This window comes from Crinia signifera, unplaced genomic scaffold (genome assembly GCF_055691185.1).
Source record: "Crinia signifera unplaced genomic scaffold, ASM5569118v1 HAP2_SCAFFOLD_149, whole genome shotgun sequence".
Taxonomy (NCBI): domain Eukaryota; kingdom Metazoa; phylum Chordata; class Amphibia; order Anura; family Myobatrachidae; genus Crinia; species Crinia signifera.
The window spans coordinates 132,414-159,748 of record NW_028142042.1 but is presented as its reverse complement, the minus strand read 5'-3'; the positions used below and the strand labels follow the sequence as shown (position 1 = coordinate 159,748).

The 27,335-nt window shown below is 48.5% G+C and overlaps 1 protein-coding gene across 1 annotated transcript in view; it reads left to right on the top strand.

The window, feature by feature from the left end:
- LOC146053291 (uncharacterized) overlaps positions 1 to 18,057 on the top strand; it is a 111,851-nt gene extending 93,794 nt beyond the window's left edge. Inside the window, exon 6 of the mRNA XM_083167984.1 lies at positions 16,561 to 18,057. Within this exon, the coding sequence (XP_083024110.1) occupies positions 16,561 to 17,825 (1,265 nt within the window). The 3' untranslated portion in view covers positions 17,826 to 18,057. The remainder of the gene's footprint in view (positions 1 to 16,560) is intronic.
- The last annotated feature ends 9,278 nt before the right edge of the window (positions 18,058 to 27,335 follow it).

Genomic DNA, 27,335 nt, shown 5'->3' with positions numbered 1-27,335 from the left:
CGACTAACCTCCTTCCTCCTCTCTTCTCCTTCAGCTCTCATTCACATCTCTCCCCTCTCTTCCTCAGGAATTCTTAACCCTTCCTATGCTGGGTGCAGTTGTATGAATATAACAGGGTCTCCTATTACCTGTCCAGGGGCTGATTAACTCACTCCCTTCATCTGGCTTTGAAGCTTGTGTATGTGAGGGATTTCACACCTTCATGTAAACAGATCTCTTCTCTGGAGACTGACCCTGGTGTTATCCATCCTTAGCCTCTTGTTATTTGGGGGGGAAGTGGATGTCTCTGCCACTACCTGTTGTCTCTGTTACTAAACAGCCTATAAAGAGGTCCTTTGATCCCTGAACCAAAAACTATACACAAACTGAACAGATTCTAATCTAAGCATTTGGTCGCTTCTAGCCGGACCATTTGTCTCCACATACACAGTTACAATATTTAAGTAATACGCATTTGGGGCTTACATGAATAAAGTCCTGGGAAATACAGACATACATAGGGAACAATAGGGCTAAAATGTACATTAATTACTGTGGAGTAGAGGATGTCACAATTCACTTTTATCGCCAATGCCCATCCTTCACAGAAACCACCAAACAAAGGACTCTTAAAGTTCACTCCCCTGCACCTGGTCAGACCAGGTACAGCGTCTAACCTCCAATCACAGTGGACCGGACACATGATCTCTGACCAATGAGAATGGCCTTTGACCTCCCCCTTCTGACCCTATAAGATAGGCGACCCGGAGCAGGCTCGGTCTCTTCGGCACATCTACTTTCCCTGGACCTTCCTACCGGACTATAGTTCATTCCTGAACGATAGTAAGCTCTGACCGGACTGCGCTTCGCTTACTAGATAACCACGGTAAACGGTTGCATTTTCACGGTATTTATTCTTATAAGTATTGTTGGCTGATTGTGTCTTGTATTATTGTATTCTTTCCCCTTAGCAGAGTTTGTTAGTATTCATTGTTAGTAGATTGTATCACTTGTTATACCTGTTTATTCTTATTTCTGTAACCCCCTTTTGTCCATTAGGGACTTTAATACAACCTTTTATATGGAGTTCTAACCTCCTTACTTCTATTCAGTGGTCGTGTCTGGTTATTCGCATAATAGCGATAAGGTACATTGCGGACTCTGTCCTTTAAAGTATATTCGCAGAAAGAGAGACAAAGTCCTGCGAAGGGATCTCTTATCAAGGTATTGGTTCTTAAGTGTATAACATACAATTAAAAGGTACGCTACGCTGCGCTACGTTTTGTTCGCACGTAGCTAGGTATAAAGGGTAAGCAGGTTACGGACACATTACGTAACCTGCGCTTTTCACATATTGTATCTCTGGTAATAATCATATCGCCATTAACAATATATATATATATATATAGCAGGCAAATAGACAGCGGCACTCGCAACACTTTTCAAAGTAATACGTAAGAAATAAAGTCAAGCTCACGCAAGTGGCTGCTGTGACAACGTTTCGGGCTTGTACACCCTTTATCAAGACACAAATGAAACAAAATACAGTACTTACATTTATAGACAAGATCAGTGCAAAAACCCGTGCTGTACAATTCCACTGACGCCGTGGCCGGGAGCCGGGTGACGTCACTGGTGCGCCAGGGCGCCGACGGGTCCGGACTCCCAGTGGGGGCGTGTTCTGGCTCAGTTTTCACCATCACCTGGGTGATATGATACAATAAAAAGTGCATATTAAAATTACAAGATACATAAAGTACAGGCAGAGACACTGTAAATAATGCATAATGAGCAGCATGTCGGAACAATAGGAACACGCTGATGAACATCGCAGAACGGATGTACAAAGTTGCACAGTCTGTGTGCACTAATCACATCTAATTGTCTGATCAATTGACGTAATAACTCAGTTTAGTTGCCAGTGATGTTTGGCACTCTATACTGAAGCTGGTGTGTGCGCTGAAACGCACTTAAGTAGACCACTGTATCTTTGAAGAAATTGTCAAAGTCAGTGGTTGCTTGGGAAGTGTCGACAGCGGAGGTCGACTATGTGTCAAAATGTGAAAGCTTGTATGACAATCATGAAAATTACAGAAACGAAGTAAAGGATAATTGTTCATTAAGGCCGTTAGGTTGTACTGTTTGAAGCTTATAGATCCATTTCGCCTCCAGCTGTAACAACCTAGGGCCTCTATCTCCCCCTCTGGAATTGGCTGGAATACAATCTATCATTTTGTATCTTAATGATGGTAGGGAGTGATTATGAGACTTAAAATGACGGGCGACTGGTTGATCTGAGCCTTTGCCAGCCAAAGCTGCTCTGATGCTGCTCCTGTGCATTTCAATCCTTTCCTTGAACTGTCTGATGGTTTTCCCTATATAGAGTAAGCCGCACGGGCATTTGACATAGTATACAACATATCGACTGCTGCATGTGAGTGGGTGGTGTATTAATATCTTCTCACCGGATCTGGGATGAAAAAAATGGTCCCCCACTTCCAGGCTGGAGCAGATGACACAGCCTAAACACTTGAAGTTCCCATTTTTACGGGTAAGAAAATGTTGTGGTGGTGGTGGCGAAAGTTTGGCTATGTCTGTGCATACTATTTTGTCTTTTAAATTCTGACCTCTTCGATAGGAAGGGAGAATTCTCGATGATTTTAAGGAAGGTAGATTGTTATCAGTTGCTATAATTGGCCAGATTTTTTTGGCTGTTTGCATCAGGGACTCACTGCCAGTGGAAAATCTCTGGGTCCAAATGACCCTACTGTCATTATTAGTGTTGACACGGGACTCTAGAACAGAAGTTCTGTCTAGTTTTAACACTTTGTGCTTAGTATCCAGAAGGAGTTTGTGTGGGTAACCTCTGACTAAAAAGTCTTTCAGCATTCTATTTATGTCTGTTTCAGCATCATCCTTGTTGCTGCAGATTCTAAGAGCCCTTAAAAACTGCGAGTAAGGGAGACCCCATTTTAATGAGGGGGGATGATGGCTTGTACTGTGCAGGATAGTGTTCCTGTCAGTAGGTTTTTTGAAAAGTGTGGTATGTAATTCATTACTGCCATTGACTTTCACATTGACGTCCAAGAGGTTTATGCTGCTATAACTGCATGTGTATGTGAATTTGATGGATTGATCCATTGTGTTAATGTGACTCATGGTATCGTGAAAGCTCTTTTCATCACCTACCCAAAGCAGAAAAATATCGTCGATGTACCTTAGGTACATTTTTATACGATCAGCTGTAACAGTGTTGGCAAAAAATAAATCTCTTTCAATGTCATACATAAACATATTTGCGACGCTTGGGGCCACACATGATCCCATCGCCACCCCAGAGCATTATATATATATATATATATATATTGCCAATGGAAATTTGCATGTAAACCCCTGGCAACAAGCAAAAAACTACTGTCAATAAATGAAAAATAAAGGTAAAAAGATAATAAATGTATGGGGGGGGGGGGCACCAGAATTTGTTTGACAAAATTTCTAGTTACGCCACCATACCTCCCAACTGTCACGATTACAGCGGGACAGTCCCGATTTTCGGGTCCTGTCCCGCTGTCTCACCCGCGGCAGGTATTGTCCCGCTGCGGGGGCTGGCAGTTGGCAGACCCCCCAATCTAATAAAATAGAAGCTGTGCGCTTGCGCACAGCATCTATTCTCGTATGAAAATAAGGTTGTGGCTAATTAGCATAAGCTGCACCCTCATTACGCCCCGCCACCTTTTTGGATGCTCGCGCGAGTGTCCCTATTTCATCAGCACAGACGTTGGGAGGTATGCCACAGGGTCACCACATAGCTATTACCACAGGGTTATTACCACAGGGCTATTACCACAGGGCCACCACATAGCTATTACCACAGGGATATTACCACAGGGCTATTACCACAGGGCTATTACCACAGGGCCACCACATAGCTATTACCACAGGGCTATTACCACAGGGCTATTACCACAGGGCTATTACCACAGGGCTATTACCACAGGGTTATTACCACAGGGATATTACCACAGGGTTATTACCACAGGGTTATTACCACAGGGTTATTACCACAGGGCTACTACAGGGTCACCACAGGGTTATTACCACAGGGCCACCACATAGCTATTACCACAGGGATATTACCACAGGGATATTACCACAGGGCTACCACAGAGCTATTACCACAGAGCTATTACCACAGGGCTATTACCACAGGGATATTACCACAGGGTTATTACCACAGGGTCACCACAGGGCTATTACCACAGGGTTATTACCACAGGGATATTACCACAGGGTCACCACAGGGCTATTACCACAGGGTTATTACCACAGGGCTATTACCACAGGGTTATTACCACAGGGATATTACCACAGGGTTGTTACCACAGGGTTATTACCACAGGGATATTACCACATGGCTGCCACAGGGCTATTACCACAGGGTCACCACAGGGTTGTTACCACAGGGTTATTACCACAGGGATATTACCACAGGGTTATTACCACAGGGCTATCGCAGGGTTATTAACACAGGGTTATTACCACAGGGCTACAACATATATATTATAATACAATACTATATACAATATAATAAACTATCATATAAAATACATTATATTAACCTGCGGACAATTGCTTAATCTGCAAAATTAATATAATAAATGCATCTAAGACCTAGCAATATATTATGTAATGTGCCCTTTGTGCGTTTATTTGTAGTACACAATGAGTTAAATATTAACCTGCAAACTGTCATTACCTGCTGTAGTATGAGACTGAACTGTGGGCAAAAAGTATATGGCCAGCTGGGATTTGCCCTTAGTTAAAATGGCCACCGGAGCATCGCCGTATACACACCTCTCTAGGAAAAGAAAGGGGGTGGGGACTGACACAGACAGGAAGTACAATGATAGCAGCGACACGCCCAGCCTGACCCGGAAGTGGAGGACCAGCAAATAGTGCACACACTGACCCGGAAGTAGGGGGTGTAAGTACTAGTAGGAGACAGAAGCAGCACTGACTCCTCCTGTACTTACACACTGGTACCAGCAGCTGGGAGACCCGGATTACTGTGGTCCTGAGGGGTCTGTAATACCCAGCAAGGTATGTGATCAGTCTGACCATGCCGAGTATTGTGTTATATATGTCTGTTCTACTAACAGCACTAACCACACTGACTGCCCTCTGTAAGGGAACCAGTATATATATATATATATATATATATATATATATATATATATATATATATATATATATATATAGCATTGCACTAACCACGCTGACTGCCCTCTGTATGGGAACCAGTGTATGTATATAGCACTGCACTAACCACACTGACTGCTCTCTATATGGGAACCCATGTATGTATATAGCACTGCACTAACCACACTGACTGCTCTCTATATGGGTACCTGTATGTGTGTGTATATGTATGTATATATATATATATATATATATATATATAGCATTGCACTAACCACACTGACTGCCCTCTATATGGGGACCAGTGTGTGTGTATATATAATATATATATATATATATATATATATATATATATATATATATATATATATAGGTACTCTTTACTTAGTTGGGCGCCCACGATCTCCATCGCGGGCGTCGTGGGTAAAGTGATCGCAGGCATCGCGGCCAGTACATTAACGGCCGCGACGCGATCACCGCGATTTCCCATAGGGTTCAATGTTAAATTTAGTGCTGCCCGCTATTTTACATTCAATGCTTCAATGGCCGCGATTTGGCCATAGGAATCAATGTTAAATGGGCTACAGAGCCCAAATAGGCACAATTAACACTTAAATGTCCCCCCAAATTTGTTACGCCACCCCACGATCCACGCCAACCCGAAGCGTGGCGAGCGCAGCGGTACGCGTCCTCCGACCTTTTCATACCCCCACTATCCACGTCGGCGTGGAGTTGAGAATAGAATAGTGTGGCGAGCCCGAAGCGTGGCGAGCGGACGCGGATACCTTCACAGGTTAACGTGGCCCTACGCGGGCTTCACAGGTATCCACGTCCCCTCGCGGGGCTCGCCACGCTTCGGGCTCGGTGGCTCGCTGCGCTCGCCACACTATTCTATTCTCAACTCCACGCCGACGTGGATAGTGGGGGTATGAAAAGGTCGGAGGACGCGTCACGCCGCCCCTCGCGGGCTCGCTGCGCTCGCAACGCTTCGGGTTGGCGTGGATCGTGGGGTGGCGTTACAAATTTGGGGGGACATTTAAGTGTTAATTGTGCCTATTTGGGCTCTGTAGCCCATTTAACATTGATTCCTATGGCCAAATCGCGGCCATTGAAGCATTGAATGTAAAATCGCGGGCAGCACTAAATTTAACATTGAACCCTATGGGAAATCGCGGTGATCGCGGGCATCGCGTCGCGGCCGTTAATGTACTGCCCGCGATCACCGCGATGGGCGCCCAACTAAGTAAAGAGTACCTATATATATATATATAGATAGATAGATAGATAGATAGATAGATACACTTCGCTATTTGTGAAACCAACAGATAGAAACATGCTTTTATCTCCAGCAAGCTTTCACCCAGCCTCAGTAACCAAAGGGTTACCTTACTCACAGATGCTGCGGGTCCGCAGGATCTGTAGCAATGAGGAAGGTCTCATCATGCAACTTGATGGGATGATTAAAAAATTCCTAGACAGAGGGTGCGATTATAAACAACTTGTGGCCACCAAAAACAGGGTTTTAAGTTTACCTCGAGCTAAAACACTGACGATTAAGAACAAAAATAGAAAAAGGAATGATAACAGAATCTGTTGGGTCAATAGATTTAATACCAGGAGTGGTCTGGCACATAGGGCTGTGAAGTCATATTTGCCGATTGTCTCCACTGATCGAGATTTACCTGGCCTGTTGGGTAAAATACTGGTCACCAGTTACTCACGGCGACGCAATCTCCGAGACTTTCTAGTCCACAGTGACATCACTAATTTTGATAAACAACCAGCCAAGACTTTCTTTGGTACGGCCAAGTTAGGCTGTGTAACATGTACTGGATGTGTCGCATGTGGACTGGTGACAGCATTAAACATCCTTTTGATAATACAATGTTTCCCATTAGGCACAGACTCGCATGTTCTACTAAATATGTAATATATGTTTTGGTTTGCCCATGCGGCAAATATTACGTCGGTAAAACCGACTGACAATTCAATATACGAATGGCACAGCACAGGCAAGCCGTACCTGCAGCTGTGCTTGCGGGCAGCAGCGAACAGCCTGTTGCCCGTCATAATGCTTTAATGGGTCATTCACCAACCTCATTGAAACACAAGATTATAGACCATATACCTCCCCTTGATAGAGGTGGCAATAGGCTCCAGATTTTATTGCAGAGAGAGGCACAAATGGATCTTTAAATTAGATTCATTGAACCCTAAGGGCTTAAATGAGACTCTTGGTTTAAGCTGTTTTTTGTAATCTTTGTATGTACAGGTTGAGTATCCCCTATCCGAAATGCTCGGGACCACGAGCATTCCGGATAGGGGAATTTTTTGGTTTTTAGAATATTTTTTTTTTAGGCTTACTTACCTGTCCCCCGATGGTGTCCGGTGGTCCCTCGGCGTCCACGCAGGCCCCGGGCATCCACAGCAGGCCTCCGGCATCTTCTCTGGGTCTCCAGCGGTCCCAGGAATGCATTGCGCGGGTATGCGCCCGCACCGGTGACGTCACCGGCGCTCGCGCACTGCATTCCGGGGACCGCTGGAGGCCCTGGAGAAGATGCTGGAGGCCTGCTGTGGACGCCCTGGGACTTGGTAAGTATGAAAAGAGGGTTAGAGGGGTAAAAAAAAAAATATTCAAATGATTCCAAAAACCACGGTTTTTGGAATAATTCGGATAATAGATGCACGGATACAGGATACTCAACCTGTATTGTTATTTTCTACTAGTCTCTGGTGCAGTACAATATTATCAGATAATGAGATTTTGTATCATTTATATATTGTTACTATTTTGACAGTCACATAAAGTTTTTAAAGTGGTGACGGGCACTGGGTGACCTCATCAGGGAGGAAGTGCAGCCTCGCGGCTCTGAGGAACAACATGGTGATGGCATCACATAAAATGGTGAGTTATGTTTGTAATCTTTGCCCTGATGAAAATGAGTAAACCTCATTGAAACGTTGGCAATTCATGCAAAGTTGGTGAGTGTATTTATTTCTCTGAGTGCCGCCGTGAACTACCCTGCTATTGAGGGTATACATGCTCCTTGGATCATGGAAGGCAACAGACACAGCGTTTGTTTGTTTAGCGACTGCCAGAACCTATCCATGCTATATATATATATTTCTCTTTCAATGGTCCTGGTGACACAGCTTCCTATTGGGATGTAGGAGGGTCCGCAGGAGCCAGGCACCTATCCTAAAGCTTTTAGAGAGGTAGGCTCCTCCCATCGCATCCCAGACTCTTCATTTCGTGTTAGGTGCCCACCGGAGTGGGTGCTATACTGAAGAAGCTGCTGCGCAGCCGAAGATTAGAGATAGATAGGTGTTTTTTATTTTATTAATTTTACACTTATTTAGGTAGGACACAGTGTTGAGGATTCTCATAGAATCATCACACTGCCACTGCATGATTCCTATTGGAAGGGAAGGCACAAGGAATAGGAGAATCTACAGTGGGAGTGGCTACAGGGGGTAGTTGGCAAAGATCCACAGACCTCGCTGTGGCAGGGACAGATGGTCCCTTCCCTCACTCTGCTTGGTGCCATTTTGGAGAAACGCTGGCTGTGGAGCTGAAATGCTGTATCTGGCCGAGTGATTGATTCTCCTGGGCTACGCTACCCCCTACGTTCTGGAGAAGGCTTCTGGAACTCACAGACAGATAAGTACTACATTATATTGATTTTGGTACTTTCGCCTGACATGTTATACTGTGACTTATCATCATGACAGATGAGCAGTCTGTGTTCATGGGGGAGGGAGCCTTTAACTCTTTCAGTGCATGCAGTATTTGTGCAATACACTTAACCTCTGACAGTAATGACACAGGAGGATTTATGCTCTGCTTGTGAAGCTGGTGTTGAAACTCAAGGGACACAGCAGACAGAACTTGTGAGAGTTATAGCCATTGGCAGGTCGGTTAGTGCATTAGTGCAGTTGTTGGGCAAGCAGAAAGATGGTTGGGTCACTTCTCAGTCACCTAGATCGTCTTCCCAACATTTCCCTGGCTCTTTCCTTTAACTAAAAAAGACAGAGAGCCAGGCTTACTGCGGGTAATGCAGGATACTGCTAATATCAACAGATGAATGCACTGCTGGATAAGTTGGATAGTGATGTATCACCAAAACAGTCTTTTTCGTGTACTTCTAGGCCTGTAGATTCAGGTTTGGAAGGTGAGTGCAGTCATGATGTGCCCTGGGTTCAGGGTGACAATGATGATAATTTATCATTCCCCGGGGTGGAGGACTTAATCATTGCAGTAAAACAAGCTTTAAGCTTGTCTGATGTAGTGTTCACTCTAGAAATTTTTTAGGGCAGGGTGCTGACCACGGGAAGGGCACATTTTTCACTAACGTCCTTTATGGGATACTGGGAATGGTCTTAAGACATTGGGGTATTAGCGGGTATCCGCAGGAGACAGGCACATCTATAACTTTGAAGCTGGGTGTACTGGCTCCTCCCCTCTGATTCCCCTCCCAGGAACCAGTTTAGAAAAATGTGCCCTCAGGAGAGGATGCACACTGCTGGAGCTCCAGAGAGTTTGTCTTCAGTTTTATTTCTTTTATTATTTTGGGGTTACTGTGTTGGACTTCACAGTATCCCTGCTTCGAGGGAGTCAGTTGAGGAGGGTTCAGCTGCAGGCCTCTTAAGGTACCGAGCTGTCCCTGCTGCAGGACCACTGTCCTGAGAGGGTGTTTGTACTCACGGGCATTGCGCTGCAGTGATACTCACCCCCAGCATGCCGCACACTCCTGACACAGTCCGAAGACGTCTGTGGTGAGTAGAAACCGGGATCCCCACAGTGGGGTTCCCCGGCTCATCGTGCGGCAAGATGGCGGCGGCGGCAGACGCGGTACCCTGGACAGGGGCTGCGCAGACCCCCCATCACAGACTGGCTGCGGGTGACAGTCCCTGGGCTACCAGGGCAGATCCCACTATAAAACGCTGTTCAGTGTAAGGGCGCCATTAAAAACTGACATCCAGCGCCAGTATAAAGATCAGTGAAGCCCCTGCGCCATCACAGGGGGCGGGGCTTCAGCGGAGCGAGGCCAGAGCTCTGAGCGCGCATACACTACTTCCTGCTTCTCCTTGGGCGCCATTACTACCTCCAGATCACTCCTCAGCGGTGAGGTGTGGGACAGAGGAAATCTGCAGAAAACAGCAAGTGTATTTAGCGCTGAGATCGCTTAATTGATCACACTGTTCTGTGTTTATGCGTGTTACCAACTAAATAGGAGTTCAGGTTGTACAGGGTGTGCTGGTCTCCTCAGTGTAATCTGAGCGCTCCCCCACGTGCTTGTTAAGCTACACACTTCCAGTGATAGAGCTCACACATATATAGCTGCTATACACTGCACATTGATTTTATATATTTTATTTCATTGTGATTGTGGTGTGTTTGTGGAAGAAAGGTTACTTATTACACCAACATGGTGAGGAAGTTAACCTGTCTCATTTGCAGCAGCAAGTTTGTGCCTAAGTCCACCTCACAGATTACCTGTGAGGAATGCATGTCCACTCAGACAGGGGTCTCACCCCTGATCAGTGGTACTCCTCAATCAGACTCACAAGAGCCTGAGTGGGCGGCAGGCATTAAAACCATGCTGCAGGCAGTGTCAACTCAATTGGCTGCAAATACAGTGCAGACCAAACAGGTGCCGCAGGACTTGTCAGTTCTAGCCGCACGGGTGGATAATATAAACACCACCACGGGCCAGTCACGGAAGCGTGCTGCGGCCGCCATGTTGCCTGATTCAGATAATGATCTGCAGGCGGGTGACGACACAGATAACGTGGACGACGGGGCTCTGATCCCTGATTCACAGTCATCTCTTAGAGGCCCAGAACCTCTTATTACAGCAATAAGAGAAGTGTTAGACCTTCCCTTAGCAGACATGCAGGAGGGTGACCCGTTTTTTGGGTCCCAAAGGAAACAGCAAATTGTTTATCCTGAACAAGTTGACCTTGATGAGACGTTTAAGGAGGCTTGGAAACAACCTGAAAAGCGTTTCCAACTTTCTAAAAGGTTTAAGTCCAACTTTCCCTTTGATCCCGCCACTAGAGCGGTGTGGGAAGAGCCTCCGGTTGTTCCAGGGGCAGCAACACTAAAGGATAGTACAGACAAAAAACTGGATACTACCCTTAAGTCCATGTACACAGCGAGTGGGGCGTCTCAGAGACCTGTCCTCGCCAGTTGTTGGATGGCTAAGTCCATTTATACATGGGCTTCTCAAATCCAGGAAGGCATGCTGGCCGATATGTCAATGGCGCAGGTCGGAGAGAGACTTCGCCATATCCAGGATACTGCAAAGATCCTGTGTGACACTCAAAAGGAGCTTGGAGCTATAAATGCTCGCTCTTCCGCAATGGCGGTTTCGGGCCGCAGGGCACTCTGGTTAAGACAATGGGTAGCTGATCCAGAGTCAAAGCGTAGTGTGGAGAGTTTGCCTTTTAAGGGAGAAAAGTTGTTTGGTAGCGAACTTGACGACCTGATATCCAAGGCTACAGCCGGCAAGTCGACTTTTCTGCCGACAGCTTCCACTCACGCAAAACGTCCCTTTCAGGGGCATGCTTCCCAGTCCTTTCAGGCGTCTCAGTCCTTTCGGCCTTCCAGGCCCAGGCAGAGGGCAAGAGGCTCCAGCTCGGCCGCCAGAGGGGGCCGCGGTAGGTTCAGAAAGCCCGCCAGCACAGGATCTCAGGATCGTGCCGCTAATGCCACCGCCTCTAAGCCTGCGGCATGACTCGGGTTCCGACCCTGGAGTCACTTGCGAGGTGGGGGGGTCGCCTGTCAGCTTTCAGCCACGTGTGGTCAGTCTCTCTCCTGGATTCCTGGGTGAGAGATCTTATTACCAACGGCTACAGGTTGGAATTCGAAAGACCTCCTCCTCACAGGTTCTTCAAATCAGGTCTGCCGGCCCTACAGGCAGATCGAGTGAACCTACAACAGGCAATACAACGCCTGCTAACGTCACAGGTCATCACACCTGTCCCATTGGAGGAACAGGGAAGGGGTTACTACTCCAATATGTTCCTCGTGCCGAAGCCGGACGGCTCGGTACGCCCCATTTTAAATTTAAAGTCACTAAACCCTTTCTTAAGGGTTTACAAATTCAAGATGGAGTCCCTCCGGGCAGTAATAGCAACCCTGGAGGGGGGAGAGTTCTTAGCATCGCTGGATGTGAAGGACGCCTACCTCCACATACCAATTTGGGGTCCACACCAGGCTTTCCTGAGGTTTGCGCTAAAAGATCTGCACTTTCAATTCAGAGCGCTGCCATTCGGCCTGTCATCAGCGCCGCGTGTGTTCACGAAGGTGATGGCAGAAATGATGGTACTGCTCAGGAGGTCGGGTGTCAACATTATCCCCTACCTGGACGACTTGCTGATCAAAGCAAGGTCGGAACAGGTCCTGCTGCAGGATATAGCAAAAACCAGGCAGGTTTTATCCGAGCATGGGTGGATCCTAAATATCCCCAAGTCCTCCCTGACGCCGACGCGTCGTATCCTCTTTCTAGGAATGTTCCTGGACACAGAGTTGAAACGGATTTTCCTCCCTCGGGAGAAGATGGAAGCCATACAATCCCTGGTGATGGTGATTTTGGCAAAGCCTCAGGTGTCGGTTTACCAATGCATCCAGCTATTGGGCAGGAGGGTGGCCACCTTCGAGGCCATTCAGTTCGGACACTTTCACACCAGGGTGTTCCAACTGGATCTGTTGGCAAAATGGTCGGGCTCCCATCTCCTGATGTACAAGAGGATTTCTCTGTCGCATCAGTCCCGGCAGTCCCTTCTATGGTGGACCCAGGAGTCGAACCTGCTTGCAGGTCGGAGATTTGGCATCCAGGATTGGGTGCGACTCACAACAGATGCGAGTCTGCAAGGATGGGGTGCTGTGACCATGGACAGAACCTTTCAAGGTCAGTGGACTCGGTGGGAAGCGAGACTCCACATCAATATACTGGAGCTGAGAGCTGTATACTATGCAGTGTTACAAGCCCAGGATCTCCTCCAAGGTCGGGCGCTCCAGATACAGTCCGACAATGCCACAACTGTGGCCTACATAAATCGCCAGGGAGGCACGAAAAGCAGGACTTGCATGAAGGAAGCTTCCAAGATCCTGGCTTGGGCGGAAATGTACGTGGTGGCTCTGTCGGCCATCTTTATCCCGGGTGTGGACAATTGGGAGGCGGACTTTCTGAGCCGTCACGCCCTCCACCCCGGGGAATGGAGCCTGAATTCACAGGTGTTTGCAGCAATTGTGGACCGTTGGGGCCAGCCATCGATAGATCTGATGGCATCCCGGTTAAACCACAAGGTCCCCATGTATTGCACAAGAACCAGGGATCCCTGCGCAGTGGCAATAGACGCCCTGACAATTCCATGGGTGTTTCCCTTGGTGTACCTGTTTCCACCCATACCACTGCTGACAAGAGTTCTAAAAAGGGTTCGAAGTCAGGGAGTGGAAGCCATTCTTGTGGCTCCGGACTGGCCAAGAAGGGCTTGGTTCTCGGACCTACAGAGCCTGCTGATCGAGGATCCTTGGCCTCTGCCTCTAAGGAGAGATCTTCTCACACAGGGCCCTTGCGTCTTCCAAGATTTAGGGCGGCTACGTTTGTCGGCGTGGAGGCTGAGCGGAAAAACTTAGCTCAGAAGGGTCTGCATTCATCAGTTATCACCACGATGATTCAGGCCAGAAAGCCGGTGACAAACACCCACTACTACAATATCTGGAGAAAGTACGTGGGTTGGTGTGAGGAACAGAAGGTCCCCCCTGCGAAATTTAACCTGAACAGGTTATTGTGCTTCTTACAAGCGGGATTGGATTTGGGTCTCCGTCTGGGCTCACTAAAAGTACAGATTTCGGCCCTGTCCATATTCTTCCAAAGAAAATTGGCTGTCATCCCGGAAGTACAAACTTTCCTTCAGGGAGTGCTTCACATCCAGCCTCCCTTTGTACCTCCTACACCTCCTTGGAGTTTGGACGTTGTTCTAAACTTCCTTCAATCCTCCTGGTTTGAACCGTTGGAGTCGATTGAATTGAGGTATATCACCTGGAAGGCGGTGGTCCTTTTGGCCCTAGCCTCGGCTAGGAGAGTGTCTGAATTGGGAGCCCTTTCCTGTAAGAGTCCCTATCTAATTTTCCACTCAGACAGAGCGGAGTTGAGAACAAACCCGCGTTTTCTCCCTAAGGTGATTTCTTTCTTTCACCTAAATCAGCCAATTGTAGTCCCGTCTGCATCTAGTTCGCCGGATATTCCGGTATCCCTGGATGTGGTGCGTGTCTTGCGTGTGTATGTCCAGAGGACGTTAAGAATCAGGAAGACAGATTGTCTATTCATTCTGTATGACGCACAAAAGAAAGGACACCCTGCATCTAAGCAATCCATTGCTAGATGGATTAGGACTACAATCCAGCAAGCCTATGTGACGGCAGGCATGCCGACACCTCCGGTTTTAAAGGCTCATTCCACCAGATCGGTGGGCGCATCCTGGGCGGCTGCTCGGGGTGTGTCAGCTCTGCAACTCTGTAGAGCTGCTACATGGTCGGGGCAACACACCTTTGTAAAATTTTACAAGTTTGATGCCTTGGCCAAAGAGGATACCCAGTTTGGGCAGGCAGTACTGCAGCAGTCTCCGCACGTACCCTCCCTTTCTGGAAGCTTTGGGACATCCCCAATGTCTTAAGACCATTCCCAGTATCCCATCAAGGACGTTAGTGAAAATAGGAATTTAATACCTACCGGTAATTCCTTTTCACGTAGTCCTTATGGGATACTGGGCGCCCGCCCTGTGCGGGGGTCTGGCTGCAGTTTTCTTTTTTCTGCTGATAAAGTTCAGAAGCTAACTTATTGTCTTCTGGTTCTAAGGTCTAGTTCAGTGACCTTTGTTAAAGAAAATCCACCCAGTTGGTGGTATTATAGTTTTCTGTTTTTGATGAATGCGGGTGTGCTGGAGTGAATCTCACCACACTATTCACACTTATGTTTACATAGGTGACATATAAGTTATTCCTCTCATATGTACATTCTCCTTCGGGCACAGTTTTTCCATTAACTGGTTCCTGGGAGGGGAATCAGAGGGGAGGAGCCAGTACACCCAGCTTCAAAGTTATAGATGTGCCTGTCTCCTGCGGATACCCTCTAATACCCAATGTCTTAAGACCATTCCCAGTATCCCATAAGGACTACGTGAAAAGGAATTACCGGTAGGTATTAAATTCCTATTTTTTTTGCCCACTCATCTAGAATTGCAAGATCATTTTGAAGCATGGTGACATCTTCTGATGATTTAATGACTTTGCTAAGTTTTGTATCGTCCGCAAAGATGGATACATTGCTGAGTAACCCTATCCCAATATCGTTAATAAAAATGTTAAACAAAATGGGCCCCAAAACCGAACACTGGGGCACTCCACTTAGTACCGGTATCATATCTGATACGGCACCATTCACAACCACTCTTTGTTCTCTATTACATAGCCAATTCCCTACCCATCTGCAGATATTTTCACTCAATCCTAGGTTCTCCATTTTATTAATCAATCTCTTGTGTGGGACAGTATCAAATGCTTTAGCGAAATCTAGGAAAATCACATCTACAGCATTTCCATTATCGAGGTTTTTGCTAACCTCTTCATAGAATCCTAGTAGATTAGTTTGGCATGAACGATTTTTCACGAACCCATGTTGGTTAGCACTGAGTAGACGGTGATGATCTAAATATTCCTGGATACCATCCCTTAAAAATCCTTCAAATAGTTTACCCACAATTGATGTTAAACTAACGGGTCTGTAATTAGCGGGATCTTCCTTTTTTCCTTTTTTGAATATTGAATATATGCTATTCTCCAATCTTTTGGTACTATACCTGACGATAGTGACTTGCTAAAGATATAATGTAGGGGGGTAGCTAGTTCATCCCTTAATTCCATTAATACCCTCGGATGAATCCCATCTGGCCCTGGTGATTTATTTGTTTTGAGTTTGCTTAGCTACAGTCCAACTATGGAATGAAGCATTTGAAGGACTGTTTAACACACAAGGAGGCTGGATGTATGTGGACACATCAGTACACAAATGTAGCATCATTGTCAGTGTCTGTGATATTTGATGTTGTGTATAAATATACATCTTATACAATATAAGTAGTGTTATCCTGGTAACCATTATGCTTTTACATATTAACTTTCTTACAGGACATATAAGGAGCAGGATTCAAATTAAGAGGATTTTGAAAAAGGAAATTGTTCTCCGCTCAAGCCAACTAAATACATCATATCTCCTTACACCTCAGGAGGAGGAACAAACACTATTTTATTTTCTGGATAGAAGAAACATTTAGCAACTAATTTGTTTCTCACCTCATACATGATGAGTCTCACAGGAGAGAAACCACATGTGTGCTCTGAGTGTAACAAAGGCTTTACATATATATCACAGCTTCTCATACATCAGAGGAGTCACACAGGAGAGAAGCCATATAAATGTTCTGAATGCAGCAAATGTTTTTCCCAGAAGCCACATCTTCTCATACATCAGAGGAGTCACACAGGAGAGAAGCCATATAAATGCTCTGAATGCAACAAATCTTTTTCCCATAAGTCAAATCTTGTCAAACATCAGATGAGTCACACAGGAGAGAAGCCATATAAATGTTCTGAATGCAGCAAATGTTTTTACCAGAAGTCACTTCTTGTCCAACATCAGAGGAGTCACACAGGAGAGAAACCATATAAATGTTCTGAATGCAGCAAATGTTTTTCCCAGAAGCCACATCTTCTCATACATCAGAGGAGTCACACAGGAGAGAAGCCATATAAATGCTCTGAATGCAACAAATCTTTTTCCCATAAGTCAAATCTTGTCAAACATCAGATGAGTCACACAGGAGAGAAGCCATATAAATGTTCTGAATGCAGCAAATGTTTTTACCAGAAGTCACTTCTTGTCCAACATCAGAGGAGTCACACAGGAGAGAAACCATATAAATGTTCTGAATGCAGCAAATGTTTTTACCAGAAGTCACATCTTGTCACACATCAGAGGAGTCACACAGGAGAGAAACCATATAAATGCTCTGAATGCAGCAAATGTTTTTACAAGAAGTCAGCTCTTGTCCTACATCAGAGGAGTCACACAGGAGAGAAGCCATATAAATGTTCTGAATGCAGCAAATGTTTTTCCAGGAAGTCAGATCTTGTTGTACATCAGAGGAATCACACAGGAGAGAAGCCATATAAATGTTCTGAATGCAGCAAATGTTTTTACAAGAAGTCAGATCTTGTCCTACATCAGAGGAGTCACACAGGAGAGAAACCATATAAATGTTCTGAATGCAGCAAATGTTTTTACCAGAAGTCACATCTTGTCCTACATCAGAGGAGTCACACAGGAGAGAAGCCATATAACTGTTCTGAATGCAGCAAATGTTTTTCCCATAAGTCACATCTGGTCAAACATCAGAGGAGTCACACAGGAGAGAAGCCATATAAATGTTCTGAATGCAGCAAATGTTTTTCCCATAAGTCACATCTGGTCAAACATCAGAGGAGTCACACAGGAGAGAAGCCATATAAATGTTCTGAATGCAGCAAATGTTTTTCCCAGAAGTCAGATCTTGTCCAACATCAGAGGAGTCACACAAGATAAACTAAAAATGCTGTGTTGGCGGTATTGATGGACAGACAACACTATGGGCCTTATTTTGGTTCACTCTTTCTGACAAAATACTTCTTAGATGGACAAAACCATGTGCACTGCAGGGGGGCAGATGTAACATGTGCATAGAGAATTAGATTTGGGTGAGTAATTTTGTTTCTGTGCAGGGAAAATACTGGCTGCTTTATTTTTACACTTCAATATAGATCTCACTTTGAAGTAAAACCCCACCCAAATCTAACTCTCTGCACATTTTGCATCTGCCCCCCTGCAGTGCACATGGTTTTGTCCATCTAAGAAGGAATTTGTCAGAAAGAGTGAACCAAAATAAGGCCCCCAATGCGGTAAAGAGAAACAGAGCATCATATAGAGGTATAGACAGATTGGAGGTGGTATACACAGACAAATGTATGGATAGAACACCATAAGGGGGTATAGAAGGATGGACAGGTGACTAGGAGGACAGACCGAGAACCATATGGGGATTAGCTTGCCAGGAAGGGGCATACAGACATGGCTGGACCCTCTAACAATACAGGTACATGGGGTGCAGCTGTTATGGGACTTGGTGGCTTGTGGGGGCCCTGAAGGCAATCCCACTGCACCCGCTATGTTTTTTATATTTTTTTTGTGTAATCACTGCTGCCAGTCTGGGGCCTGGTATTGTACTTATTGGGTGTGAGGCGGCAGGTGACTTTACAGTGTATGTACCCAATTGTGCTTGTACAGTGCCACATCCATCAGCTGCACAGTACCATCACCACTACTGCAGGCACAGCCATACATCCGGATTCTGCACTACAACAGCTCTGCCTCCCTCCCTGTACATGCACTGCTGGGCTCTACCTCCCTCCCTGTGTATGTACAGTGCTGTGCACTGCCTCCCTCCCTGTGCATGCACTGCTGGGCTCTACCTCCCTCCCTGTACATACACTGCTGGGCTCTACCTCCCTCCCTGTACATACACTGCTGGGCTCTGCCTCCCTCCCTGTATATACACTGCTGGGCTCTACCTCCCTCCCTGTATATACACTGCTGGGCTCTACCTCCCTCCCTGTATATATACTGCTGGGCTCTACCTCTCTCCCTGTACATACACTGCTGGGCTCTACCTCTCTCCCTGTACATACACTGCTGGGCTCTACCTCCCTCCCTGTACATACACTGCTGGGCTCTACCTCTCTCCCTGTATATACACTGCTGGGCTCTACCTCCCTCCCTGTATGTACACTGCTGGGCTCTGTCTCCCTCCCTGTACATACACTGCTGGACTCTACCACCTTCCCTGTACCTACACAGCTGGGCTCTACCACCCTCCCTGTACATACACTGCTGGGCTCTACCTCTCTCCCTGTATATACACTGTTGGGCTCTACATCCTTCCCTGTACATACACTGCTGGGCTCTACCACCCTCCCTGTACATACACTGCTGGGGGCTGCCTCCCTCCCTGTGTATGTACACTGCTGTGCACTGCCTCCCTGTACATACACTGCTGGGCTCTACCTCTCTCCCTGTATATACACTGCTGGGCTCTACATCCTTCCCTGTACATACACTGCTGGGCTCTACCTCCCTCCCTGTACATACACTGCTGGGCTCTACCTCCCTCCCTGTGTACATGCACTGATGAGCTCTTCCTCCCTCCCTGTGTACATGCACTTCTGGGCTCTGCCTCCCTCCCTGTGTACATACACTGCTGGGCTCTGTCTCCCTCCCTGTGTACATACACTGCTGGGCCCTGCCTCCCTCCTTGTGTACATACACTGCCATGCTCTGCCTCGCTCCCTGTGTACGTACACTGCCGGGCTCTGCCTCGCTCCCTGTGTACGTACACTGCCGGGCTCTGCCTCGCTCCCTGTGTACGTACACTGCCGGGCTCTGCCTCCCTCCCTGTGTACGTACACTGCCGGGCTCTGCCTCCCTCCCTGTGTATGTACACTGCTGGGCCCTGCCTCCCTCCTTGTGTACATACACTGCCGGGCTCTGCCTCGCTCCCTGTGTACGTACACTGCCGGGCTCTGCCTCGCTCCCTGTGTACGTACACTGCCGGGCTCTGCCTCCCTCCCTGTGTATGTACACTGCCGGGCTTTGCCTCCCTCCCTGTTTACATACACTGCCGGGCTTTGCCTCCCTCCCTGTGCACATACACTGCCGGGCTTTGCCTCCCTCCCTGTGCACATACACTGCCGGGCTTTGCCTCCCTCCCTGTGCACATACACTGCCGGGCTTTGCCTCCCTCCCTGTGCACATACACTGCCGGGCTTTGCCTCCCTCCCTGTGCACATACACTGCCGGGCTTTGCCTCCCTCCCTGTGCACATACACTGCCGGGCTCTGCCTCCATCCTTGTGTACATACACTGCCGGGCTCTGCCTCCCTCCCTGAATGTACACTGATGGGCTCTGCCTCCCTCCCTGTGTACATGCACTGCTGGGCTCTGCCTCCCTCCCTGTGTATGTACACTGCTGTGCTATGCCTCCCTCCCTGTGTATGTGCAGTGCTGGGCTATGCCTCCCTCCCTGTGTACATATACTGCTGGGCTCTGCCTCCCTCCCTGTTCATGTGCACTGCTGGGCTCTGCCTTCCTCCCTGTGTACATACACTGCTAGGCTCTGCCTCCTTCCCTGTGTACATACACTGCTGTGCTCTGCCTCCTTCCCTGTGTACATAAACTGCTGGGCTCTGCCTCCCTCCCTGTGTACATACACTGCTGGGCTCTGCCTTCCTCCCTGTATGTACACTGCTGGGCTCTGCCTCCCTCCCTCCCTCCCTCCCTGTGTACGTACACTGCCGGGCTCTGCCTCCCTCCCTGTTCATGTGCGCTGCTCGGCTCTGCCTCCCTCCCTGTTCATGTGCACTGCTCTGCCTCCATCCCTGTGTACGTACACTGCTGGGCTTTGCCTCCATCCCTGTGTACATACACTGCTGGGCTCTGCCTCCCTCCCTGTGTACGTGCACTGCTGGGCTCTGCCTTCCTCACTGTGTACATACACTGCTGGGCCCTGCCTCCCTCCCTGTAAATGTGCACTGCTGGGCCCTGCCTCCCTCACTGTGTACATACACTGCTGGGCCCTGCCTCCCTCACTGTGTACATACACTGCTGGGCCCTGCCTCCCTCAGTGTGTACTTGCACTGCTGGGCTCTGCCTCCCTCCCTGTGTACTTGCACTGCTGGGCTCTGCCTCCCTCCCTGTGTACTTGCACTGCTGGGCTCTGCCTCCCTCCCTGTGTACTTGCACTGCTGGGCTCTGCCTCCCTCCCTGTGTACTTGCACTGCTGGGCTCTGCCTCCCTCCCTGTGTACTTGCACTGCTGGGCTCTGCCTCCCTCCCTGTGTACTTGCACTGCTGGGCTCTGCCTCCCTCCCTGTGTACTTGCACTGCTGGGCTCTGCCTCCCTCCCTGTGTACTTGCACTGCTGGGCCCTGCCTCCCTCCCTGTGTACTTGCACTGCTGGGCCCTGCCTCCCTCCCTGTGTACTTGCACTGCTGGGCCCTGCCTCCCTCCCTGTGTACTTGCACTGCTGGGCCCTGCCTCCCTCCCTGTGTACTTGCACTGCTGGGCCCTGCCTCCCTCCCTGTGTACATACACTGCTGGGCCCTGCCTCCCTCCCTGTGTACATACACTGCTGGGCCCTGCCTCCCTCCCTGTGTATGTGAACTGCTGGGCTCTGAATCGGTGATTACAGATAAAAAAATCTATTTTCTCTAACATCCATTATGGAATACTGGGGTTCAATACTATGGGGATAGAGATCCTCTGCAGGAGAGACAGGCACATAAGATCTTTCAGTGTGGGTGCACTGGCTCCTCCCCTCTCTCCTCCCTCCACCAGTCAGTTTTGAAAAATGTGCCTCAGGAGAGGCTGCACTTCTGAGAGCTCCAGAGAGATTTTTCAACATTTTGTTTTAGTTTGTTATTTTGGGGCGCTGCTTTTAGACCTAGGCAGCAGTCCTGCTTCGAGGGTGCCAGGGGAATGGTCAGTCCCCGGCCTCTTCAGGCGCAGAGCTGCCCTGCTGCAGGACTTTGTCCTGAGAGAGGTTTCTGTCACCGCACAGCATTGCACTGGGGCGAGCAGACCTCCCAGCTGCCGCACACCCCTGGCAGGGTCTGAAGACTACAAGTGGTGAGTACTGGTCGGGGTCCCCCACAGGGGGCACCCTGACGTTATGTGCGGCAAGATGGCGGCGGTGACAGTAGCGGCGGACCTCCCGCAGGTACCGCGCGAACCCCCATCTTTTATATATTTGCTGGCAGGTACAGATAGCCACTGGACCACCAGGGCTATGGCAATGTCTGGTTTTTGCATAAAGCAGATAAGCCTAAAAATGCCAGCTTTTTAATGCTAAAAGCACCAGCTCCGTTTTGGGGGCGGGGCTTAGCTCAGAGTGGAACCAGGCTCTGCTAGGCAAGACTTCCTGCATGCTGAGGTAGCCATTAACAGCTCCTCATCGGTGGGGTGGATCTGGTATCTTTCTGCCTGCTGAGACAGCAAGTTATAGCACTAATTAACACTTACATTGTGTTTGCCTAGCATATGAATATTGCATAGCACTGTTTTTCTGAAGAATTACTGTGTGTTTTACTGTGAACCAGCTCTCTCCAATCTGTGAGCTCAGGTTACAGGGTGCCCTGGATTCCCAAGTAGCTCTGTTTACCCCACACTGGCTAGTTAAGATATTAGTCTTTAACACATAGCCAAAGAACTTACAAATCAGTGTGTGTGTGGTGTGGCTGAGTGTCCAGCTTCACAATGGTGAAGAAACTGACCTGCACGGTGTGCAGCACCAAGTTTATCCCTGCCTCACAGTCACAGGTTACCTGTGAACCCTGTATGTCTCCACAGCCTAGTGGGACTACCCCTCTGGCTAGTGGTGTGCCCCCACAATATAGTGGGGTGTCACAGGGAGATAATGAGCCCGCATGGGCCAGCAGCATTAAAACGCTGTTAGACTCAGTCTCATCCCAGCTAGCTGCTAATACACAGCAGACTCAGGGTGCAGAAGGATTTAGCCATCCTGTCAGCTAGGGTGGATATCATCACTCCTTTTCCCAGCCAGTCTAACCAGCCTCAGAAAAGGCCCTTGTCGGCTGTGGCCCCTGATATAGAGAGGATGATATCCTTGATGAGGGGGAGGAGTTGCAGGATCAGGAGCCTGTACAAGAACAGGCACCAGTACATGGCCCTGAGCCTCTTATCGGAGCTATTAGGGTGGTCTTAGAGCTCCCTCTGGAGGAAGTCACGGAGAGTGACTCTTTCTTTATGACACAGAAAAAGCAGTCTGTGTTTCCCAGAGCAGGCGGATCTAGAGGGTGTTTTCAAAAACGCCTGGAAAAACTATGAGAAGAGGTTTCAGCCCACAAAGAGGTTCGCAAATGTGTACCCTTTTGAACCTGCAGGTAGAACATTGTGGGAGGAGCCTCCCATTGTGGACTCCTCAGTTTCACGCCTTTCTAAAAAGATGTTACTACCGGTCCCGGGTGTTTCCACCCTTAAGGATGGGGCTGACAGGAGACTGGAGACCACTCTCAAGTCGATGTATATGGCTAGTGGGGCCTCTCAACGTCCCGTACTGGCAAGTTGTTGGATGGCTAAGGCCATTCACACGTGGTCCACCCAGATCCAGGAAGGTTTGCTGGGGGACATGTCGGTGGTGCAGATAGGTGAAAATCTGCGTCACATTCAGGACACAACAATGGTCCTATGTGAGGCCCAGAAGGAATTGGGGGCCATAAATGCCCGCAACTCTGCAATGGCGGTCTCAGCCCGGAGAGCCCTGTGGCTGTGACAGTGGGTGGCGGACATGGACTCCAAACGCAGCGTGGAAAGTATCCCCTTCTCAGGGGAGATGCTTTTTGGGAGTGAGCTGGATGAGTGGATCTCCAAGGCTACGGCTGGTAAGCCCACTTTTCTTCCATCAGCCCCTCATGCGCCAAAACATCCATTTACCTTGCCTACCCAGCAGTCCTTTCGCGGGACTCGGTTCCGCTCCAGGGCCAGAGGTGCATCCAATGCCAACAGTGGTGGACGAGGTAAGTTCAGGAAACCTAACCCCTCTGGCACACAGGACCGTGCTGCCACTGCAGCTGCCTCCAAGCCGTCATCATGACGGGATCTCCCCACCACGGGATCCTCTCGAGGTGGGGGGTCGTCTGTCGTACTTCAGCCAGGTGTGGGATGCCTCGTGCCTAGATTCGTGGACCAGGACTCTTATTTCGCAGGGCTACAGGCTGGAGTTCGACAGACCGCCTCCCAGAAGGTTCTTCAAGTCGGCCTTCCCCGCAGCAGCGGAGGACCGGATTCTCCTACAAGGGGCAATCCAGGGACTGCTCCAGTCCAGGGTAGTCCTGCCGACTCAAGAGCAGGGGCAGGGTTACTACTCTAACCTCTTCCTGGTGCCCAAGCCAGATGGGTCAGTGAGGCCCATTCTGAACCTGAAGAATTTGAACCCGTACCTGTGGGTGTTCAAATTCAGAATGGAGTCCCTCCATTCGGTCATCGCCAGTCTCGAGCCAGGGGAGTTCCTGGCTTCCATAGACGTCAAGGACGCCTATCTACACGTCCCCATTTGGCCCCCACACCAAATGTTTCTGAGGTTTGCGCTGGAAAGGGAACATTATCAGTTCCAGACATTGCCCTTCGGCCTGTCCACGGCTCTGCGCATCTTCTCGAAGATCATGGTGGAGATGATGTCCCTTCTACGGCAGCATCGGGTGAATTTCATCCCGTACCTCGACGACCTGCTGATCAAGGCAGGAGCCTGTTGCAGTGCTATTCAGCTGACCAGGAGGATCCTCTCGGACCACGGGTGGATTTTGAACCTGAAGAAATCATCCCTGGTCCCAAGTCAAAGGATGCTGTTCCTGGGCATGATCCTGGACACAGCAGAACAGAAGGTATTCCTTTCACCGGAGAAGGTGCCTGCAATCCAGCAACTGGTGGTAGAGGTGTTGGCGGGCCCACAGGTGTCGGTTCACCTCTGCTTGAGGCTGATGGGCAAGATGGTGGCCTCCTTCGAGGCCATACAGTATGCCAGACTTCACTCAAGGACATTCCAGCTGGATATCCTGACGAAGTGGTCGGGTTGCCCCAGCCAGATGCGCAGGCTGATAACACTCTCTGCAACCACAAGGCTGTCGCTCCAATGGTGGTTGGAGTCGACAAATCTACTGGCCGGCCGTTCCTTTCAAATCCAGGATTGGCTTCTATTGACCACGGATGCCAGCCTGAGAGGATGGGGGGCCGTGGTTCAGGGTGTCCATATTCAGGACAGATGGTCCCTGTTGGAAGCCAAGCTCCATATCAAAAGGCTGGAATTGAAGGCGGTTTACTACGCCCTGTTGAAGGCTGCTCCAGGGCAGGGCTGTGCAGGTGCAGTCCGACAATGCGACCACGGTTGCCTACATAAACAGGCAAGGTGGAACGAGGAGCATGCCGTGCATGAGATAAGCTGCCAGGATCATCTCTTGGGCGGAGCAAAACATTCTGGCATTGTCCGCCATATTCATACTGGGAGTGGACAACTGGGAGGCGGAGTTTCTCAGCCGCCACGATTTCCATCCCGGGGAATGGGAATTACACCAGGAGGTGTTCACTGCCATTGCGGATCTGTGGGGGACTCCACAAATAGACCTCATGGCCTCGCGAAGAAACCACAAGGTATCAGGTACTGCTCTCGGACAAGGGATCCTTGTGCAGAGGCAGTGGATGCACTAACTTGGCCTTGGGAATACCGGCTGGTATATCTCTTTCCTCCGTTACCACTACTGGCAAAAGTGTTTAAAAAGAATAAGACACCAAGGAGCAGAGGCAATCCTGGTGGCACCAGATTGGCCTCGGCGAGCCTGGATCGGGGATCTTCAGGCCATGCTGGTGGAAGACCCTTGGCGTCTGCCCCTCAGAGAAGACCTTCTTCTTCAAGGGCCGTTCGGTTACCAGGACTTGCCTCGGCTTCGTTTAACGGCCTGGAGGTTGAGCGGCAGATCCTGAGGCGCAAGGGTTTGGATTCCTCGGTCATAACAACCATGGCCCAAGCCAGAAAACCGGTAACAGCCTCCCATTATCACCACATTTGCAGGAGATATGTGGCCTGGTGTGAGGGAAATGCCCTACCACCTGCGGATTTTAAACTGGGTAACTTCTTGCGGTTCCTTCAAGCAGGTTTGAACTTGGGGCTCTGGCTGGGGTCCATAAAGGTCCAGGTATCGGCCCTGTCTGGGTTTTTTTTTCAGAGAAAACTGGCATCCTTACCTGAGGTCCAGGCTTTTCTTCAGGGGGTGTTAAGAATTCAACCCCCTTTTGTGCCGTTCAACCTGCGCCATGGGACTTGGATGTAGTCTTATCTTTTTTGCAGACATCCTGGTTCGATCCATTAGATCAGGCAGATTTGCGGTTTCTGATACAATATGGAAATAATTAAGCGCTTGAAATATGTATTTTAAAGGTGAAAAAAATATATATAGATTAAGGATAAAATAATAAAAACATGTGTCATGCCGTTTTCAACCAAATAAAAAAATGTAAATTTGACAATCTGTCCCTAACTATTACCTTATCGCAGCGATAAGGTAATAGTTAGGGACAGATAGTAACAACGGACTGCCTCAATATTACCTTACGCAGTAACTTCAGAGAAACGGAAAATCTAATTACCATCATTGCTAACGGCACCTTCCAAAAAACTCCAAAAGGAGTTGTAAACATTAAAACTGTCAAATTTACATGTTTTTATTTGGTTGAAAACGGCATGACACATGTTTTTATTATTTTATCCTTAATCTATATATATTTTTTTCACCTTTAAAATACATATTTCAAGCGCTTAATTATTTCCATATTGTATCAAAAACCATCCAATTGAGCAGCTCTTTAAGCGCAGTATATACTCTTTTTTCCCCATACTAGATTTGCGGTTTCTGACATGGAAGACTGTGGTCCTGCTGGCCTTGGCTTCGGCCAGGAGAGTGTCCGAACTTGGGGCCCTTTCTTGCAAGAGCCCTTACTTGATTTTTCAGTGACAGGGCGGAACTGAGGACTAGGCCGCAATTCTTGCCTAAGGTTGTGTCGGCTTTCCATCTAAACCAACCGATTGTGGTCCCGTCCAGTTTGGCTCATCCAGGGATTCCTGCATCCCTGGATGTTGTTCAGGCCCTGAGGGTCTATGTGAGGCGAACCTGTAGGTTCAGGAAGACGGATGGTCTGTTTGTGCTTTACGATGCACAGAAGAAGGGTGCTCCTGCATCAAAGCAGACTATTGCCCGTTTGATACGTACCACGATCCAACAAGCCTATGGGATGGCTGGATTGACTATTCCATCCTCATTGAAGGCTCATTCGACAAGGTCTGTAGGGACTTCCTGGGCGGCTGCTCGAGGAGTCTCGGCCTTACAGCTTTGCAGAGCTGCTACTTGGTCGGGGCAGCATACGTTTGTAACGTTCTACAAATTTGATGCCCTGGCCAGGGAGGATTCCCAGTTCAGGCAAGCGGTGTTACAGCAGTCTC